The sequence below is a fragment of the Protopterus annectens genome, chromosome 10.part0, assembly GCF_019279795.1.
Source record: "Protopterus annectens isolate FY-2018-M chromosome 10.part0, PAN1.0, whole genome shotgun sequence".
NCBI lineage: Eukaryota > Metazoa > Chordata > Ceratodontiformes > Protopteridae > Protopterus > Protopterus annectens.
The window spans coordinates 1,524,664,461-1,524,686,960 of record NC_056744.1 but is presented as its reverse complement, the minus strand read 5'-3'; the positions used below and the strand labels follow the sequence as shown (position 1 = coordinate 1,524,686,960).

The 22,500-nt window shown below is 36.8% G+C and overlaps 1 protein-coding gene across 2 annotated transcripts in view; it reads right to left on the bottom strand.

Annotated features, from left to right (window-relative positions):
- LOC122813707 overlaps nucleotides 1-22,500 on the bottom strand; it is a 521,863-nt gene that overhangs the window by 294,871 nt on the left and 204,492 nt on the right. For both annotated transcript variants that reach the window (XM_044086168.1, XM_044086169.1), the window contains exon 2: nucleotides 21,317-21,688. In XM_044086168.1, the coding sequence (XP_043942103.1) occupies nucleotides 21,317-21,688 (372 nt within the window). The remainder of the gene's footprint in view (nucleotides 1-21,316; nucleotides 21,689-22,500) is intronic.

Below are 22,500 nucleotides of genomic sequence, written 5' to 3'. Positions count from 1 at the left end.
GGCAGCCTTTTATGACCTGCCAGTACACTGACCTTCAGGTACCTGCTGTGCAACTAGGCACCATACCTCTCTATGTATGAGAGCCAGACATCTGGACAAAGCCATAAGTAATTGGATGACAAAGGCCTAAATATAGGGACCATTTAACTATTACATAAATACATACATACATACAAATGTTTCATGCATGGGCATTAAAGCCCTTCTAGCTTGCCAATATGCCAAAACACTTGTTCCCATAACTTACTATTGGCCTTACAAACCTAGAAAGGTGACACAATAACAGATTTTGCATTAGCATGCAATTTCTATAGTGTGTGAGGTCTGAGACACTACAGTCCATCATTATTTTCTGACTTTAGACTTTTGTGGTTTGCCAGTGATTTGCCACACAACCACTATTTCATGATAGAGACACCACAAATATGATGCAAACCTCTGTACATTCTTCAAAAGGTCTGTACAGTTGGGAGGTATGGTAGGCATTGTGTAGGTTAGTCCGACCTGTGCACTGTTCATATGTGTGCCCCCCTGTCCATGACCTGTCCAGCTTACCGACAGTAATGGATATTGACATTTGGACAGTGTGTGCAACTCCCACCGTAGGTGTGGCTGACATTCAAAATAGTTGGCACTGCGATTCTTGGAACATGGCCCTGTTTACCACAGTACTGTACCTAGGCCACTAAGACACAACAGCCGGGAGTAAGTGCTGGCCACATCCTGACAGTATTTCCCATACATATACATAGATCATTGACCCCTACATATTGTGAACATGCAATGCGTTATCATGTTGAGTGGGGCAGCCCTGGCAATGTGTACTCTTCTGCTATTACCCTACAAACCTATATGTTATTGCATTTCTATGGTAATATGGGTGTGGGGGGCACACCTGTCAATGGTACACATTTGCACAGACTGTGCTGATATTTGCTTTACATTTTGGTTCCATTTAGCATAGTATTGTGCCCTGTCTTAGAGAATAGAGGCATATCACTAGAGACCACAGGTTAGATTGTAATGGCAACAATTGAGTTTCAGACTTCTTATTCAGAGCCTTACTGCAATTGGAAGCCCTGCCATGATATCACTGTGTAAGTCTGTAGGAGGGTATTCCATCATTGTCACCATGTGTGGGCCTTTTTCAGACATTCCTTTATGGTTTTCTACAGCTTACTTGCTGGGTGAGTCTGAGGGGTGAGTATGGGATCCCCACATTAACATCCATGCATGTGACTGTGACCTATGACCCCTCTTTAGTTGGCCGCTTCCCCGCATATACTGCAGTGGGATTTGTCACCTTGGATAATACTGCATAGTGCGGGGAAGCCAGTATTGGGCAGACATTTCCTGGTGTCCCACATAGCTGTCAGTTGTCTGCTGCTACTCCAGTAGGCCACACCATTCCCTTGCATGCATGCAGCAATACCATAGATATGCTACCAGAACATGCTACTCTATTCATTTATTGCTTAGAAGACTGACCTTCCTTGTGCCTGTGGCAGCTGTGGGGATGCTGGGTGAGGGATGACTCTGTCGGATGCACACAGTACACTGTCTATACAGCGTAAGCTACAGGTAGTGTGATGTGTGTGGCATTCATTTTACTGTGTGTGCAAGTCAGAGAGAGGTGTCAGTCCCTGGGTCCCTACAGTGTCAGTGTGTGTGATATGCATTGCCTCTTTGCCAAGGAACAGGCATACTGGGCATGCCTCCATCTGCCTACAGGAGCAAGCTCATGGGCTTCTTCCTCTGAGTCCCTCTGTTCCTGAGGGGACCTTGGCAATGGTGGGAGGCTGTATGGCCCTTCCCAGTGCTGTTCCTGCTGCAACTGTTTCTGCAGGATCATATTGTGTAGCATGGCACATACTATGAACTTGTGTGCACATGTGGCTGGAGAGTACTGCAAGAGTCCACCAGATATGTCAAGGCAGCGGAACCGTGACTTCAGCATCCCAAACACACACTCTATAATGATTCTGTTTTGTGTGTTTGCCTCATTATGGCATTCCTGAGTGAGTGTGTGTGTATTTTTGATGGGTGTCATCATCCATGGCTCCAGTGCATAGCCAGCATTCCTCACCAGATGGCCATATGGAATGTCCCCACTGGCAAATGCCTGGTACAGCTGTGATGAGTGCCAGATGTGGGAATCGTGATAGCTTCCAAGGCTGCCAGCACACACATTCATGATAATGCCCTGGGCATTGCACATGATCAGACAGTTGATGGGGGGGTTTATGTAGACTCTACCCTGTTCATCAAGTGGTGCTTTGATATGGATATGTGTGCAGTCTGCTGCATCCAGTACCTCTGGGTATTCTGCTACATGGTGGAAGAGATGCATATTGCTGGTCCTCTCCTCACAGGTGTTGAGGAAGTAAATGTGCTCACCAGCATGTGGTAGCATGGCATCCATGAACTGGTGGAGTACCCTGGATGCAGATGCATGTGAGACCCCCATCATGTCCCCAGTAGGTCTTTATAAAATACCTATAGCTAATATTCTTAAGGCTACACAAACCTTGGTATCCACTGAGATGGGTTCCCCTCTGTTGGCACTGGGTCAGTACAGCTCAATGGTTTTCTGAAGTATGTTTATGTCCACCTTATAGCACTCTACTATCATGTAGATAGGTAGGTTACCTTGGGTCTGAACACTCTTCTCCTCCTCCTCAGTCTGGGGTGGTTGTCAGCATTATCTTCCTCAACACCCTCAGCCTCTAGCACATACTGATAGATCAAATCAATGGTAGCCCCTAACATATTTATGTTTAAAATTCCCCCACATGTGTACACCAGTGGTGCAAGGTTTGTGGGAAAACCAGACTGAAAGGTGTTTGCAAAGTTTATACTATTGTGCTGCAGATGCTGCTTGTATGATTGGCTGGCTATGATACATTCCACCTGCTTGCTATTTTATTAGTACTTGATTGCTTTTATTCTTTTTGCCTTTTTTTTCTTTTTCCACTTCCCATTTCCATCCCTTTTATGCCATGAGGCATGCCACACAAACCTGGTGCCTAAATGTAAACAGTCCTGCTTTTTGCGTTTTTTTTTTTTTTTTAGACCCAGTGTGCACTGCGCAAACCCATTTAGCTAAAGTAAACACTTTGAAGCAGAAATGGCCCTCCCCTGGACATGAACATGTTCTTCATTTCATGGAATAAGTCAATACAGCCTGAGACACACCACTTTGCTTAGCTGTGCTTAGCTAAGTTCAACTGGGAGCTGTGAAGCTCCAACGTGCTTACACCAAGCATGACACACCCCCTTTTCATGTCAGCTGCTTCTCCTGCTTACACCACTGCCTTATAGCTCATACACAGTTAGGTGCAGTTCAGCACTTGTCTCCTTTTTGTGATTCAGTAAATTTCCCTCATTTGCATACACCACTGCCTTAGTCCCTAGTTACAGCACTACACCAGAGCCTTTCCCCTTAGCAAACACTGTTCCCTGCTATTGTTTTGATTCTGCATGTCATAGACTATAATGGCAAAATTCAGATTTCACTTAAAATTGCCTTTTCACCTTCTTCTTTATTTTCGACACAATCCCATTTGTGTGCCGCTGCCCTATGCTTAAACGGCTGAGATCGGCCAAAAAAAAACTTCAATTTTTATAATTTTGCAACACTTTTCCATGCCAAAGGATTATAATAAGTTTTACTTTGAGCTGTCATGCCTCCATTTTGATTTTTGCAGAAATGTATTTGGCTAGTAGATGAATACATTTCTGCAAGCTACATTACTCTGCCACGGATGCCTGCCTGCTTACTGGATCACTAATTGACCTAATTTGCGTGGTTTTCATCAGCAAATGAGGTCATTAGCATAATCCAGTGGTGTTCATGGCAGAATAGTGTTAGCAGGCTAGTGCATGTCCCCAGGCTTGTTTACTGGATTGCTCTGTGGCCATATTCCATACAGGAGCTGCTACACTATTCCTGCATGGAATAAAAGCTTTATTGTATCCCAGGGTATATTTATATTCACATACTTTTTACTGTACCGGCTCTTTCACTGATTGCCAAAGTCTTTCCAAATCTGACCCAATCCCTCTCTTCCTCCCATCAAACGGGTCTACTTCTAATCATCAAAAATACATTTCTTTGAAGATTAGAAAGTAGATACCCAGTTTCATGAAAGTGCACTTAACTGAAAGCGCACTTCCACAAAACTCATTTAATGGACTCATGTCAGTTAACTGAATCATGCTACAGTGGGAATTAGAAAATATATCCTTTCCCCTCTTTACTACGATCTCAGAATTAGTATATATAATTACTGGAGGTGTGTCTGGCAAACTAGAATACATTTTTGCAGGGGGCCAAACCTCCCTGCACCCCACGCATACCCACTACTTATTATTATTAACTATGAGAGTGCACTATAGTGGGGATAAGGATATATTTCCTTATTCCCACTGTAGCGTGATTCATTCAGTTAACTGATGTGAGTCGGTTAACTGAGTTTCGCAAAAGTGCACTTTTGGTTAAGTGCAGTTTTGTGAAACTGGGTGTCGGCTTTCTAATTTTTGAAGAAATGTGTTTTTGCTGATTAGAAGTAGACCCCATCAAACACCTTTACATATTATTAATGAAACCAAAAGGAGCAGCTTGGCTGATACAGAGTCATATAGATAAATTGAAAGACAAAATCCTCAGGTTAAAATCCAACTTTAATTCTTCTGCAGGTCAGATAAGTGCTTTCACTCATTCATTTGAGCTTCATCAGATCATGTAACAAAGACCTTCAAACACATAGGCTACATTTATACAGTTAATACATCTCCTAATGGCCTATCAAAAACTGCTTCTTATTTTTTTTTTTGATAGGCCATTAGGAGATATATTAACTGTATAAATGTAGCCTATGTGTTTGAAGGTCTTTGTTACATGATCTGATGAAGCTCAAATGAATGAGTGATAGCGCTTATCTGACCTGCAGAAGAATTAAAGTTGGATTTTAACCTGAGGATTTTGTCTTTCAATTTATCTATATGACTCTGTATCAGCCAAGTTGCTCCTTTTGGTTTCATTAATATTATTTAAGTTTATTTGGAGCACTGGGCATTCATCCTGCCTGTCAGCGAGTGGTTTGTTCCTACCTTTACATATTAACTTACCCAAACATTGTGAACAAGTCTTACACACATCATCTGGGTCTACCTGCTTCTTGCAACTACCAGTTAACACAATCATCTTCCCACATCTAGTATCACCATGCCCTCTCGCTTAATGATCCATCCTTTTTATACCTCAGAATGGGAAGCCACATGCCACCATTATCATACCTCTTACCATCATCTTTCTATTCTCCCTCTATTGCATTCAGATCTCCACCCTTCTTTGAGCCTCGTAAAGCCCTCATCCGTAATCTTCTGCCCAAGGTCTTTAGAAATGCATTCAAAGTGTGAGCATTATTGCTCCTCCAGTGATTAACCTAAAACATTAGTGATTTCTCATAATGTTTTCTACTTCCTTTTTTGTTCCTCTTTTCTTCCATCTCCAGGGTCTTTCTCAAGCTCAAGTATCCAGTCTACTACTTTGGAATTTCAAACTGCTTGCATATTTGCTTGAAATACTTCATTTTATTAAACTTGTCTTTCCGCCAAGTATGAATCTCTTCTCACCTCATTGCCTATTTTCAGTGACTCAGCTGTTTCACCCTTCCTATCTTTAAGTCCTCACCCTAAAATTTCTTCCTGCTACTTCTCCACCTCTTTCCAAACAATCCTCCCTCACAAAGTATATCTGCTACTTTCATTGACGTGTAGGTTGCTTTCACTATTTCCTCACTAGCTTTCCATTCTAATCCTTCTTATACGTATCCCTCTGTTGCCCTTCTTGCACCACTACCCCTGGCAGTTTAGATAAGTTAACCACAGCAACATTTTGATGTATGTCTGTCATCTCTTCTTTGCCTCTGTTTTTTATAGTTTTCTCAACCCCCCAGACAAACTTCTTACACAGCTCTTGTAGATTCCTAATTATTTTCTGTCCAGGCTAAATCATGATATGCATGTTATATAGCATACACGAGACAGGATCATCACCTGAGCACCTGATTCTTGAGGAAAATACCCTGACTCTATCATCTACTCTGTCAAAATATTGCCCACTGTCTACCTTAATTCCTCCCAATTTTTGACAATGATATATCTCCAAGTGGCATGCACCCTGAATCCGACAATTTGTCCCTCTTGCCATTATCACTGGCAACAGATTTGTTATCCCACCCACAGGAACTATTACTAGCTTTTAAGGATGATATTACAGCCTAAACTGTACACTAAAAACAAGGAACTGTTACAAGATACATGGCAACCAACCAGTGGTGTACGTCCCACAACAACAGTATAAAATTGTTAGTGAACAGGTTAAGGGTATTTAACCTAACACACATCCCACATTCCAGACTGCAACTGGCTTCTGACCCCCTCTATTAGGACTACCATAACTAGCAGAAGTAAAATGGTCCAAAGTGGATATCTCTATCTTGCCCCCTGCCAATATTCATTAACCCAGACCTTCTGTATTTACTGTGACTGACGGGGTTAGGTTATGAAACAAGGCCATTATTCTTCTGAATAACACTTCTCCTAGCCCTGAGCACTTGCTTTAAAAAGTGTCATCTAACAGTATCAAAGGCCTTAATTATATCAAAAATAACTACATCTGCCTTCTGCCCCTATCATTTCTCCTTCCTTCATAAAGTTGAAGAGTAGATGCCAATGATCTTCTGTCCTGCACTCCTTAATGAATCCAACTAGCTATTCCCCACAAACACTCAAAATGTACTGTTCCAATATGAGAAAAAGCAGTGGACCTTAGGACAGACTGCATCCCCATATATCAGTAAGCTCAGTGAACCCAGACTATAATTTATAATGCTCTTTCTGCTCTGACTTCATTTTGGAAGAGCAACTAAAAATATCTCCTTCCATGAAAATGTAATGCACTATGTCAAATCATACTAAAGACTGCTGACACATATCATGCTAGTTGCGGCTCCACCATGGTACAGAAATCTCCTGAACACCTGTGACTGCTCAACCATCCTTTTTTCCTTCTTTATCTATTTACTTCTCCTGGTTCCCGTAACAAAAAATACCTTTATCATCCTCACCAACAACCATATCATCCCATAGTCTCTTCCTGAAATTATTCTACAAAATCATTAGGTTTTCTTCTGGTCTAGTATGTAGTTTCACATAGACAGCAGCAAAACCCAACCTTATGTCCATAAAATTCTTCATTTTTTCCTTGCTTATTCCTCATGATCTAAACTCTGCCCCCTTTCAATCTCCTATCTTTCAACATCTTTGCTGAGTCCTCTTCATTTACTCATTCCTGGAGCCAGAATGACAGAATTACCACCCACTCCCCATATCTCATTTTATAACCTTCTTCTTCTTTCAGCTTTTTCGCAGTTAGACGTTGCCACAGCAAATCACCTGTTTGCTCGTGATTGGCAGTGGAGTTTTGCGGTATCAAGTTGTCAGCCCAGCACCCAACCTTCCATGGAAGGCACACACACGCATACACTCAATCACGCCTGTCAGTGACAGAATGCAGAGAAAAAAATACAATTTTATTCCTCAATAATTTGACATTGGTAGGAGTCAGTGTTTATTATCACAGTATATGATCCATCAGTAAGTTTCAAAATTCAACAAAATGTTTGTTTCATTTTTGAGTATGCATTAAAAATCTGTGTGCTGTTATGCATCTAATAGCTATTTGTCTGAATCCATTCCAAGACATCTGAGTTCTGCATTTCCATTTCAGTGTAATATAATATTTTGTAAGTGTGAATAGTGTAATTAATATTCTTTCTTGTTGTTTATTTAGCTTCACAGGGGGAACAGATTTCAGTGTAATATAATATTTTGTAAGTGTGAATAGTGTAATTAATATTCTTTCTTGTTGTTTCTTTAGCTTCACAGGGGGAACAGAGGCGGCTCAAAATATTATGTTCAGGGTAGTGTTGCAGGATATCAGAGCCTCTCTCTGCAATGTTGTATTCATTTGGAATGCAGTTTTCTATCTCTGTGGTGGAAGAAGTAGTTTCTAACAAGGAACAGGAAGGCACCACATTACTGAGCACACTGTCTAAAATACTATTGCCCCCTTTCAGAGGTCTTTCCTGTTTGCTCCTTTTCATTAATGAGCTTATTAATACTTTGATGCACATATTATTTAAAGAATAGTTTCACCAGCCAGTATATGGACAGTTGAAGTTCCCTAGTAATTTTGTTCTGTTAGCTATAACAATGTCAAGCAGTATACATAGAAACTCCTTGTATTTATAAAAGGGATGGAGTAATAGCCTGCAAAGTTGGTGTTTTCATTATTAAAATGTACACAGTAAATTTTATTTCAGTTTTTGTACATTTTAGCTACAACAGAAGCTTGGGTTATGTAAAGAAAAATCCTCACCTACCTTCTCATGTGTTCTAGAAAAATGGTAAGCACTACACCCCATAATCTGTAGAACTCTAGAGATATCCTTGAACAACCTTTCTGTAAAAGTGCAAGTTTCAAAGTCCAGTAGGAAGAGGAACACTTCAAGTTTGCCTAACTTGTTACTTAAATTTCTATCATCAAAAAGTGCTACTTTGCTATAATGACTTGTCCACTTTCAGAACATAATGCCATAAACTTCACATTAATTACTCATACAGATGATTTAAGACTTTTACAGAGAATTCCTGCTTATATAACTAAGTTAAAAGACTTTGGGGAATGGATAATGAAAGAAATAGACATGTTTATGGAAACAAATGATAATGGCAAAGTGACTGATACTATACCATGGGACACCTTTAAAGTTTATATATATGGTAGAATAATATTGTTGCACCTTATAAAAAGGAAAGTGTGGGACAAAGAACTTTTAGACTTACAAAAAACATAGACAAAATAAAAATGGATGCAAAACCAAATAAAGTAGTACATAATGAAATTACTAAGTTAAATCAAAAATACTTAGAAGTTCTGAACCATAAGGTAGCCATAAACCTGGAAAAATTGAAATTATAGTCTTATGCTGTAAATCCCAAATATCTCCATAAAATAGTGGCAAGATCCAAAAAAATAAACAATCAAAATCTTATTAATGAGATCAAATATAAAAGTGATGGTTCAGTTAAGAGTACATCTAACTTAAGGGGCATATTAGAAGTGTTCAAAAACTACTATAAAGATATAAATAATAACACACCACTTTTGGAGACAATGTAATTAATACTTTTATTCAAGAAAATATAACTACTAAGGTGTCAATGCAACAAAATGACATATTAAATAAACAAATAACACTAACGGAAGTGAAAGAGCAAATAAACAATTTAAAAGATAATAAAGCTCCAGGACTGGATGAAATAATTCCTGAACTATATAAGATTTTTTCTGAATATATAATAAAGAAAATGATGAGTGCCTTTACTATGGTTAAGCAAAAATGTATAACACCCCCATCGTGGAAATATTCAATTATCTCCCCCATATTAAAACAAGGTAAGGACCCCAAATCTTGTGATTCATATAGGCCAATTTTGTTACTAAACACTGATTATAACATTTTCATGACAATATTAGCTAATAGGATAAAGAAAATATTACCTAATCTAATACATAATGATCAGACAGGGTTCATTTTTCATAGAAAAGTGCAAGATAACATTATTAAATTACTATCATTAATAGACATAGCATGCAAATGCAAAAACAACTAACTATTATCAGCCTAGACATAGAAAAGGCTTTTGATACTATTAGTTGGTTTTACCTACAAAGAATCCTGATTGGTTTTGAAGTCCCCTCAGATTTTGTCAACTTATTAATGAAAATTTATAGTGGGGCACACGCTTATGTGAAAATTGCATCATGTCTATCCTCACCACTAGAAATCCTCAAGGGAATTAGACAAGGTTGTCCTTTGTCACCATTATTGTTTGCTCTTTCAATGGAACCTTTTGCTACATATATCAGAAACAAGCAAAATATAAAATGCTTTCAAGTTAATAATGACTATTGTCCTAAGATACAGTTATTTGCTGATGATATGTTAACATTAGGTGATATTGATAGTTCTTTGCATGATGTTATCAATACCTTAAACAGGTTTGAAAAAAAAATTAGGGCTTAAATTTAATCATAATAGAGCCAAAACATTACTAATTAACAAAAAGATCAACAAAATCTTAAGGGAGAATAGCCTGTTTAATTGGGAGAATGATGTATTAGAATATTTGGGTATCAATATAAAGAGTACATGGAAAGAGTCTGTTAAACTAAAGTACAAAGTTTAATAACCACCAATAGTGAGCTAATCAAAAGATGGAATAAAATGTTCTTCATAATGGAGGATAGGTTCTCTTTAATTAAAATGATAATTTTACCTAAAATTTTGTTTTATATACAGTCATTGATACTACCCCCTCCCAAAAACGTATTTAAAAATTTAGATTCCATGCTACTTAAATTTTTATGGTTCCCCTTAAAATGTAGGATTGCATATAAATGGCACATTAGAGTTTGGAACAGTAATGGGATAGCATTCCCTAGCTTAGATCTTTATTCCAAATCAGTTATAATTAATATAATATTATATTGGATCACAACTACCTATATATCTGGCTGGAAAATAATACATGAGATTCATATAACTGATGTCAGAACTATAGAAAATCAATTTAAGGAACAATATGGAATAAGTAGAGTTCATTGACTTTTATATGAATTTTGTTTATTTAATAAGTTTGATCATTTTTCTTTTGCCATTAATCAGATGTTTAATAACTTTAAAACTATAATTGATTGTAATTATAGCATTAAACAATTTCTATTTCTTATATTCCCTACAGCATACTTCCCTGCTTGCCTAGACTCTTTCAACATCAATGCAATGCAAAAATTAAAGGAAAATAATTTGATATTCTGGCATCAATGTATTGAAAAGAAGAGTATTAAACCACTAAACTCTCTTTTATGCAGTTTTGATAATAGTCAGGACAATTATTTTTTATACACTCATTACAGCAGTTTATAGAAAACAAAATGAAAGTATCAATCAACCTAAAGACTGAATCTATACCTAGTTTGATCCAGCTTTATATTAGGTGTTTTGAAAGGGCAGATGACCAAAAATGAACTATCTCCCCTATCTATAAGATACTAAGAGAAGACACTCTAAAGTTTGACTCAGATTTTTTGGAATTACTATGTAAAGATTAATGGAAAACAAATATCTGATGAATCAAAAAAAATGTTATTGAAATCTATGTATGGTACCTCTTCTTCATTGTATTGGAGATTGTATACATGGAAATTTATGAACAGAAGTTTCTATACTCCACATAAAATAAATCTTATACTCAAAAACAGTGAAAGTAAATGTTGGAAATGTGATGAATTACTAGAGGCCATCTGGGTTCACATGTCCATTGAATGTAGAACTGTTATTCAGTACTGGAAAGACTTCAAATATTTTTGTCACTGCTTTATGGTCTGAAAACTGTCATATTTAAAAACAAGTAATCTCCGTGGTATCCCTGAAGTCTCAAACAACCCACTAAACAAGTATAGTGGGCCCAAAACAAAACAGCATAAGAAACAGTGTAAGAAACTTCTCTGTGTGGAAGATTTTCAGTCCATTTATCTCTAGTTAATCACTGTATATTAATCAGATCAGACAATAGTAGTAGAAGTAGCAAACTTAAACTTGTCTTATGTCAAAAAAATATATACATAATATGAAATATTGGACAGAATTACTAAGTATTCGAAAGTAATCCAAGCAAGGCAGGCAGTCTATTTCCAGTCGAAAATCCTTTATTAAGTACACAGACAAGCGATCCAAGTAAAACAAAATTAACAAAGTAATAGTTTCCTCACAAGCTTTCTAAATATATATATATATACACATATATACTTTTTATCAGGCAAGGGAGTGGTTTATTGTGCTGTAAAACAAAGTGTTATTGGTACACATGTTAAATTCACATCCCTTCCCCATCAGTGTGACATTCGAGCTGGTCCTGCCTTACTTTAAATAAAATTTATAAAGATGTGGTATCTCTTATTTAACCAGATTATTAAGTCTGTGATTTTATCCAAGACAATATACTACACAGCTGGAAATATATCAACCTTAGTCAATTTGGCAATAAAAAAAAAAATATATATATATACATATAAATATATACATATACACTTTGCATGTAAAAAAATCAATTTAAAAAATCATATTCTATTTTCATAACCTATTGTTAACAAAGATCGCTTTCATCCTTCTAGACTGTTTCAGGTCTGTGTACAAGAACCCTAAAAACTATATATAAAAATATTATTGTATAATTAGTAAGCATTGTTATTACACATCATGTTGAATAAAGTGCAAAAAAGAGAACAAGAAAAAGAAAAAAAATAAGAAAAAATGTATGATAATGAAAACAAAATATACACTTAAATTGAAACTGATTTAACATGGTGCATACAAACCAAAGAAGGACCAGAAGTAGGCTGTAGATTCCAGTATAAAAATTATTTATTGTAGACCATACCACAGAATAAAAAACATAAGTGCTTTCGTAGGTGTGTACTCCATTTCATCAGATGTAAATATGTTGCATCTTAACCTTCATTTTATATTCAGAAAGCACTAGTCACATGCTATTAGATAATCACATGACCCAAATATTTAAAGCCATACGTACATATATACCTTATATATAATTGGAATCACTCTCTTATAAAAAATAGCAATATATTCAGAATAATTTCATACAAAAATACATATATAAAACTTCATATAAATAATGCATATATAAAAAATACATATATAAAAAACTCACTTTTCCAATAAGAATGATTGCAAGAAATACATACATAAAATTAATCTAAAGAGGGGCCTTTTCTTTAATATAGGCTTCAGGAGTACATAGTCATTCAGGCCATGTCCACTATCTGCCTTACGCCATACAATCCATTTGGCTTCCAGAGCGTCTGTCTTGTTGCGAACATCGCCACCCCTGATACTTTCGTATACCTCCCTATTACAAGAAATTTAAAAATAATTATTCTGAATATATTGCTGCTATTTTTTTATAAGAGGGTGATTACAATTATATATAAGGTATATATCTATGAATGGCTTTAAATATTTGGGTCATGTGATTATCTAATAGCATGTAACTAGTGCTTTCAGAGTATAAAATGAAGGTTAAGATGCAACATATTTACATCTGATGAAGTGGGGTACACACCTACAAAAGCACATGTGTTTTTTTTTTATTTTGTGGTCTGTTCTACAATAAATAATCTTTATACTGGAATCTACAGCCTACTCCTGGTCCTTCTTTGGTTTGTATGCTTCTAGACACTTTTGGCTTTTTGGACCTGGAGACCTGCTTTTGGTGGTAGCTGTTTTTTTTTTTATTCTTATTGCTGTGCTGATTTTGGTTACCACCTCTGCTGGGACTATGGCTGATGAAATAGAAATTGTTGGCTTGGATCAAGAGCATGTAATTTGCTAACAAGGTAATTCCATTAATGTGGAGAAGCTCTTAAAAGTTATTGAAAGCAATGAGAATCCACTTTTTAAGTGCTCTTATGAGAGCATGGGAAATGATGCCAGTGGTGTTGATATTGTTTTATTGAAAAATAAACTGCATGCCATAGAGAATGAACTCTTTGAACTAAAAAGGAACCTCTATGAAAAATGTCATATAGAGCTCTGCATTAAGAAAGGTATAGTTCTGAGGGGGCTTTGTGTGCTGAAAATACCCTCACATGTAAACTGTGATTTTGTATTATTAACCGAGTGGCAGAAGGTTAATTTAAACACCATCATCAGCTATATGAAACTACTGATTGCAGCAGCTGATAGGGAGACACAGTCTTTATTTTCCTCAATTAAAACTTTATATGGTGAGCTCTTATCACTATTTGACACTGCTACCTTGGACACTTATTTTGTGGAGACTTTGCACTCAGTCTCTACATATGAGCGCAAATTAAGTAAAATAAAGATGAAGAAAATGGGAAAGAGACCGTAAAGATTTTTTACTTAGCAGTGTCTTCTCTTGGCCAAGGTTTACAGACAATGGCTAGAATTTAGAGCATGCGCGCATGCCTACTGAACAGTTTGATGAACCACAGGAACTACTGGTTGGTGAGAGGGAACTTCCAAGGCAGAGCACAGCCAAGAAAGAAGCAGAAGTGGATATGACTACAAAGCAGATTCCTGTGAGCAAATCCACAATCCTGAAAAGAGCTGTACAAGCTAATTCAGCACTAACAAGTGAAAAAGGGAACAGAACAGGAGCGAGACCGAAAATATTTCTTACAACAGCACAAGTGCATCAGTCAGCTGAATCTGCTGTACCAGCAGGTATATAACACAATGCTGCTGGCTTTCACCCTTTAGTACAACAGAAACTTTGCTTTCCCCTACCAGTAAGGGATTTGATTTCCATAACCAGGGGAAGGAGCAGAAGTCGGCAGAAAAGGAAATTCGAAGGGCAGATGACTGGTTCAGGCAACATCAAAAAAGCTTCTTTCACAAGAAGGCTTAGTTTGGAACTTATCGAGTTATGTACTTTCAAATGACAAAATGAAAATTTTGCAGAAAGGACTTTCTTTCATACCAAGTAGGTACTCAGACACTACTGAAGTTATTTTAAGTTTTGCAGGGATTTAACCCTTAAGATGATGTTTAATGGCAGTGACAGGGAGATGAATGTTTTTAAGAAACCTAGCTCTTATGTAGCACCCGTGAATCCATTAATACATGCTTTCGAAACAATGTATATACAAGATACGTACAGATTACAAAATGTTAGAAATATGGAACATAACAATGGCTTTAGGAAAAATAACCTTACTAGAAATGAAAGGATGGCCTTAGTGCAGTTACAATTAAATACAGATATAGTGATTAGACCCGCTGATAAGGGCGGGCCTATTGTCATCATGGATGTTAGCAAATATGAACATGCTATGCTTAACATGTTATGTGATGTTAGTTTCTATATGAAGATTACTCGTACAAAGACTGATAAAATGGTGCATCAGATTAAATTGAAACTGGATGTATTATTGAGTGAGGGCTCCATAACTAAGGAATTGTATGATTACTTCCTTATAGAACATCTTGTCATCCCCTGTATACAGGGGTTACCTAAGATTCACAAAGATAAAATCTGTCCACCAATGAGACCGATAGTCTCTGGGAGAGGGTGGTCTATGGAGTCCATCTCCATATATATAGAGAAGAATCTGAGACCCCTTACTTAATGAGGTACCACAGGTACTAAGAGATACTAAACATTTTTAACTGACTTATTTGAACACATACAAGTATTGAGTGATAGGGATAGTTACATCTTGGTCACCATGGACGTAGTATCACTTTTCACTATAATTCTGAATTATCTGGGTATAGATAGTATAGAGAGGTTTCCTGGGACATACTCTAGTTTTGAAGCCAGACAGATCAAACTCATCAAGGATTTGCTTGAGATAGTGTTATGTTGTAATGTAGTTTTATTTGAGGATGTGTTTTATTGGCAGAACAATGGCGTAGCTATGGGCACTTTGTGTGCCAATAGCTATGCCAATGCTGTTATGGTGGTCTGGGAATCTGAATATATGTTAAGAGGTCCTTTCGCTAAATACATCTCTTTTTTCAGAAGGTTTGTAGATAACCTTTTTAGTGTGTGGAGTGGAACTACGCAACAGTTAACTGAATTTATCAAGTATGTTAATGAAAGCACTGCATTTTTAAGGTTCACATCTACATACTCTGACAAGATCATACATTTTTTGGATGTGGCAGTTTTGGTAGATGAGAATAATAGACTGTACATGAAACAATAAAGGAAACCATGTCATGTCAATAGTTTATTATCATATGACAGTATGCACCCCCATATATTTTCAAGAGTGTGGTAAGGAACCAGGCTTTTAGAGCCTCTAGACCCAATGGGAGGGAGTCTGACTTCTTGAGGTGTACTGAAGGTATTACCAAGGAACTGATGGAGAGGGGCTATGATGGCCAGATGGTGAAGAATAATGTAAAGGAGGTAACCAGACTCAGAGATTCAGTGGCACAACCATATTTCTCTAAGAGGCAGGTCACTAGGAAAGCTAGTAACATTAGTAACAAAGGGATGCTCAGGATGCCCTTATATTATTTGTCTGATGTACAGACCTACATGGGTATAGTAAGGAAAAATTGGGGGATTCTGACATCTGACAAGGGTGTCAGCAACATTATAAAACAACAACCTCGATTTTTGTTCAGGAATGAGCACTCCCTTAAAAGAAAGTTATGTTTCCTAAGGAGTAAGGCTAATGCCTTAGAAAATGGAGGTCTGACTATGTGTAGGAATTGTAATTTTTGTAATTATTTGGACATTAGTACCAAATTTATGCATATAGATGAAAAAAGACAGTATAATTTTAATGTTTCTGCTTCATGCAACACCAAACATGTAGTGTATCTTGCCCATTGTTTGAAATGTTTGAAATTTTATGTTGGTAAAACTGACAGAGCATTTAAAGATCGTATTAGGGAACATGTATACCACATTAATAGAAAGGACAGAGTAAGTGCACTATCTAAACATGCTAGTGAGACTGACGATGAACATATTTTTAAATTTCTTGTGAAAGGGAGGGTGTATGAAAGTATCAGGGGTGGCAATGTCCACAACAAGACAGAGGCTCTGGAAAACAAATGGATTGTAAGGCTTAAGGCAGATAGTGGACATGGCCTGAATGACTATGTACCCCTGAAGCCTATATTAAAGAAAATGCCCCTCTTTAGATGAATTTTATGTGTGTATTTCTTGCATTCATTCTTACTGGAAAAGTGATTTTTTTATATATGTATTTTTATATATGCATTCTTTATATGAAGTTTTATATATGTATTTTTATATGAAATTATTCTGAATATATTGCTGCTATTTTTTATAAGAGAGTGATTCCAATTATATATAAGGTATATATGTATGTATTTGGGTCATGTGATTATCTAAGAGCATGTGACTAGTGCTTTCAGAGTATAAAATGAAGGTTAAGATGCAACATTTTTACATCTGATGAAGTGGGGTACACACCTACGAAAGCACTTATGTTTTTTATCCTGTGGTCTGTTCTACAATAAATAATCTTTATACTGGAATCTATAGCCTACTACTGGTCCTTCTTTGGTTTGTATGCTTCTGGACTCTTTTGGCCTTTTGGACCTGGAGACCTGTTTTTGGTGGTAGCTGTTCTTTTCTGATTTAACATGGTATTTAAAACCAACTAGCAGAATAAAATAAAATAAAATTAGTCATGTAAATAATGTGGCAATTTTCTAAGTTCCAGTACACTTTTAATTCAATAGTAGTAGTTTAGTCCAGGCTTCCTAAAAGAGTTCAGCTTTAATTGCCACATGAGTTCATGTTTCTTCAGAATATTCGGGATGTCTCCTTCAAGTTCACCCATGTCTATGCGATCCAGGATTTGGAACTTAAAAACTGTGTGTCTTTTATGAAGAGAAAGGTATTTGTCTAGTGCATTATTCTTATATCCAGAGAGGATTCCTGACAGATGGCATGAAATCCTTTGCTTAAGTTTATTTACAGTCTTGCCCACGTAGAATGCATCCCATTCATTGCACTGTCCCCTGTAAATTACTTTTGTAGTGTTACCCCCTTCACTGGTCTTAATGATTTGCTTTAAATAAGGGCAATAAAAACTATCACCTCGCTGTATAAATATACAAAATGTAGAATTAGCTTCACATCTTTTAGTGTTTCTCTCATATGGTCTAGGTTTAAATTCAACAAAACTTCAAATGTTCCTGGCCTTCCTATAAACAAAGGATGGGGATTCACCTAAGATGTTAATCAGAAAAGGGTTTCCTGTGACAATGTCCCAGTTTTCTTCAATAACATTTTTGATATTGTGATAATCCAAAGTGTATGTCAGGATGCAGCTATTTTTGCATTTGTTATTCTCTGTGGAATTTCTTAACATTCTCCTACTGGGTAGATTGAGTGAAGGTGCTTCAGTCCTTTTCAGTTCTATAACGGGTTCCAGGATCTTTTTTAACATTTGACTTTCATAGCCTCAAACTAGAAAATCATTCTCTAAGTTGATCAGGTTTCTTAAAAATAGTTCCATCTCTGTGGTAATTCTAGCTAATAGCTATAGCCCTGGGACTTCACTACATTATACTTGGGTTTTGTAGAATGTCGACTTTTACTATGGAGTAATAAGTTAACCATCGTTGGTTTTCTGAATAGATCAGTGATGATTCTGTTATTGCTGGTGTCCTTGGAAATCTGCATATCTAAGAAAGTGGTTGAAGTATAGCTATGGTAAGAGGTAAACTTCAGGAAGGGGGTTATTTGATTGAGGTAACTGATAAAATCTCCAAGCTGGAAGGTGTCCCCTTCCCACACGATAAAGATGTCATCAATAAAATGTAAATAGCATGTGATATGCTGCATGTAGTCTGTGTTGTTTAACTCAAAGTCCTCCTCCCACTTGCCCAGGGCTATGTTAGCTATGCTGGGAACCATGGCAGCCCCTATTGCTATGCCTGTTTTTTGTTTGTAGTGTTTGCCACTGAAAGTAAAGAAATTGAAGTCCAGTAGAAGATTAATGAGCTTGCTTAACTTTTACAGTTGTGCCTCTGTACCTTGATTATGTTTCTTAAAAGATGTCATAGCTGCTGTTATGCAGTAATTGTGAGGTAGCACTGTGTACAAGGATTCCACATCAATAGTTAATAAAATACTGTCAGCTTCCACTGTAATGTTTTTTTTATTTTCCTCAAAAAATCTCTTATGTATGACTTATTCTTTTCTGCTAAAGGTTTCAGCAAGTAATCAAGGTAAATTACTGTGGCTTCAGTAAGGGAACCTCAACTTGCTACCACCGGTCTATAAGGTGGGTCCTCTCTGTTCTTGTGTGGCTTTGGTATTCCAAAAACATAAGGTAAACATGGGCATGGGCTCCATAAATAATTATAAAGATTTTCAGTAATAAGTTTTTCTTTCCATAATGTGGTGAGATTAGTGTTCTAGAAATCATATGCGCTTTTTATGTCATCCATGCTAAATAACTCATAAAATCTGTTATCCTCCAGCATGTTCTCTATCATTTGGTTGTAGCTAGTGGTATCAGTCACAAGTATACCTCCTCCCTTGTCTGCCTTCATTACACACCTGGATTTATCATTGCCTAGCTCAATCAATGTTTTTTTTTCTCCCTGTGTTAAGTTGTAAAGTTTTTTCTTAGGAGGTTTTTTAAGTAGTTTCCTGATATCCATCTCACATTTCACTTTGAAAGCAGCCAATGTTTGATGTTGTGGCGGACAATAGCTGCTAGGCCTTTTTATAATTTCATCAATAGGCGTATTTTCAATGTTATTAATTTTGCCATGAAACTGTACCCTTAAGTTGAGCTTCCTCACAAAGATTTTAAGGTCTATCAGTACCTGAGCAACCTCACTCCTACAGCTTGGTACAAAAGTAAGTCCTTTGGACAACACACTTTTTTCATCTTCAGCCAGTGCTTTAACAGAGTGGTTCCAGATAAGTGGAGCACCTGTTACTGTTGTTATTATGCCTGTTATTGTGGCTGGTTCCTTTGTCTGAGCCTGGGACCTGAGTAGTAGTCAGGGTTCCAGTCATGATTGCCCAGGTATTGTATTTCCTTCACCCGTGTCCACTGTTTGGTTCTCCTGTCTCCCTGAGAGTTCGTGGATAGAGTCTGAGACCTCTGGAATTCCTCCTCTGGTTCCTGGAATCCCGATGGGTTGTAGTAGCATTCCTCACTATGGCTGTGGTAGGGGGCAAACTGGTAAGAGGGACTAGCTCTGGGGCTCTGGTGGTGGTCATCATTCTTGTTCTGGTACTGGTGCTGGCTTTGGTATTGGTGTGGTGGTTGATGTCTGTGCTGTCGATATTGGTCTTCCTGTCATATTTCTAACTCATTAATCCTATTCAGTGTTTCTATACCTAATGTAATACCTAAATCTCAGATTCATTTACTCTAGTCAATTCTTGCAATTGCCAGAAAAGTAAACAAGATTTGATGTTTAAAGATTTTTATTAATTTAGCAAAAGTTGTTTGTAAAAAAAAACTGCAAACCACTTGTTATAAAACTCATAACATTACTCAAAAAAATAGCATGGCAAAAATTGGAAAACTTTTTGATCAAATACTGATGACTTCTCATGGATAAAATGATTGTTTATCATGGATGAATGTAAATATTGTAAATAATTTTGTTATTGTTTTATTGTATTTGTTATATGCACATTTGTGTATGTTTATAGTGAAAACAAAATAAAACTGTTTTTGAAAAAAAAAGTGGTACTTTGTTTCATTTTTATTTGCCACTAAAGAAACCTGTAGTCCTATTTTCCCAGTGAAAGGTCAGTCAAGAGTTTTGATATAATAAGATACATTACTCATTCATGCTCTTTTCATCAATTGATTCACTGCAATCTACATTGCGGGAAACATAGTTTGCCTCCTTAATAATACTAGGTTAGAAATTAAAAGCACTGCCCATCATGACAGTAGTAATATTCACTTCATCAGACTGCAGACTTAGAATCAAGAAATGCCCTGCAGCAAAGGACAGGGTAATTTCTTTAAATCCTTGGCATATTGTCGCCTCACAGCAAGAGGTTCTCTTGTTCAATTCTCAGCTGGGGTGCCTGCTGTGTGGAGTCTGCAAGTCCTCCCTGTGATCGCATGGGTTTCCTCTGGGTGGTCCGGCTTCCTCCCACATTCCAAAGACATGCATCTGGACAGAACCTAATTTCAGTGAAGGCTGGAGCATTTCTCCCTGGGCCTTCACTGAAATTAGGCTCTGTCCTAGTTGGACTTTCACAGTTAAGAAATGTTAAATTAAATAAATAAATTTGAATAAATACAGCAATCAGTTAGCAGCTTCATATGGTAATTTAACCTTCCCAACAATCAGACTTACTAAAAGCAGATTGGCATTTCAATTCTGAACAGCACAAATAACAAATAAACATATGCATACACTGTACAGATCACTGAAGTCCCCTCTGCTGCATGGATTCTCTAAATTCACTATTACCAGAGACAGAATATGAAATTTCAGAAAATGTTAACTTCTGATTAATATATCTTATGCATTCAGCTGTACTTCACTAAAAAAAATTCCAGAGTCCATATCTGAGCATTAGACACCTAATGCAGAATGTTCATCGTCATCTGCTACATAGGAATAAAGTGAAGTAATGCAAAGTGTAAACAAACCTGTTACAGTTAAGTTACTTTTTGTTCCAGTTTTGGTTTTCTGATCAAATTCATCTTCAAGAATAACTTCACACCAGTATATATCTGTATCATTGACCTGAGAGTCATTGATTTGTAAAGCACTGATGTGATGTAAGGTATCTTCACACAAATAAGCCCATCCTGTGAATCCCTCTGCCGGGGAAACTCCATCTGGGTTCAATTCCACAAGTAGTTTCATGCTTGCATTCCTGAACCATTTGACATAAATACCATTAGGCCCCTGAGAGGTGTCATTTATATCCCAGGCACAGCACAGAGTGATGCAGTTCCTTTCCTCTTTGACTATTACAGATGGCTCATGCTCTTGTGGCTTCCAGGAAGTACAGCAATCTGTGAAAGACATTGACAGTTACTGAAGCCAATTTCTTTTGGAGGTAATTGAAGTAATAAACAATAATTTGTTACTCGTTTCATTTTATTTGATGGTTTTGTGAGGTTGTTAGCCGCTCAAATATTATTGATTACTAATACATAAATTAACTTAGAAGTGGAATTTCTCTTTTACAATGCAGCAATCTATCTTAATATTTTCCTCCATTAATGCTTTACCACATACCCTATCCAACAAAAGTAAAAACAAAAACTGAAGAAATGAAGCTACATCTTGTTATTCACTACACCAGTTTTACTTAACCATTCATCCCCATACGGTAATTGTTATTTTAATCACACTAACTTTGCTATTAATATTAGATTTGGCATTCATTTTCAAATTTTACATATTTACTGCCCTCAGAACCCAGGTAGAGTTGGATCATGGTCAAATGGAACTCTAGGCAGGGTAATGGATCCCCCATACACAGCCCCCCACAGCCATTCCATTATCCCATTACTTGGCTATTTCTCCCCAGTTACCATAAACACTGTTCATACATCTCAGTGTGCAATACTGCTTTCAACTTTACTTTTACAATGATTGCAGATATTTAGATTTAATTTAAAACTTTTATTTCAAATTTTATAGCACAAACACTGATAAACATTTGCTAACCAAAGCAATAGCAATACAGTCTCACAATGAAAACAGACTTAGCATTAAAACTTCTCTATCCTTGAAACTCACATTCATTGAAAGAACATTGAAATCCACATTAAAAAAAATGCATCTGACTAGTGGTGGATAAAGATTACCTTTGGTCTGC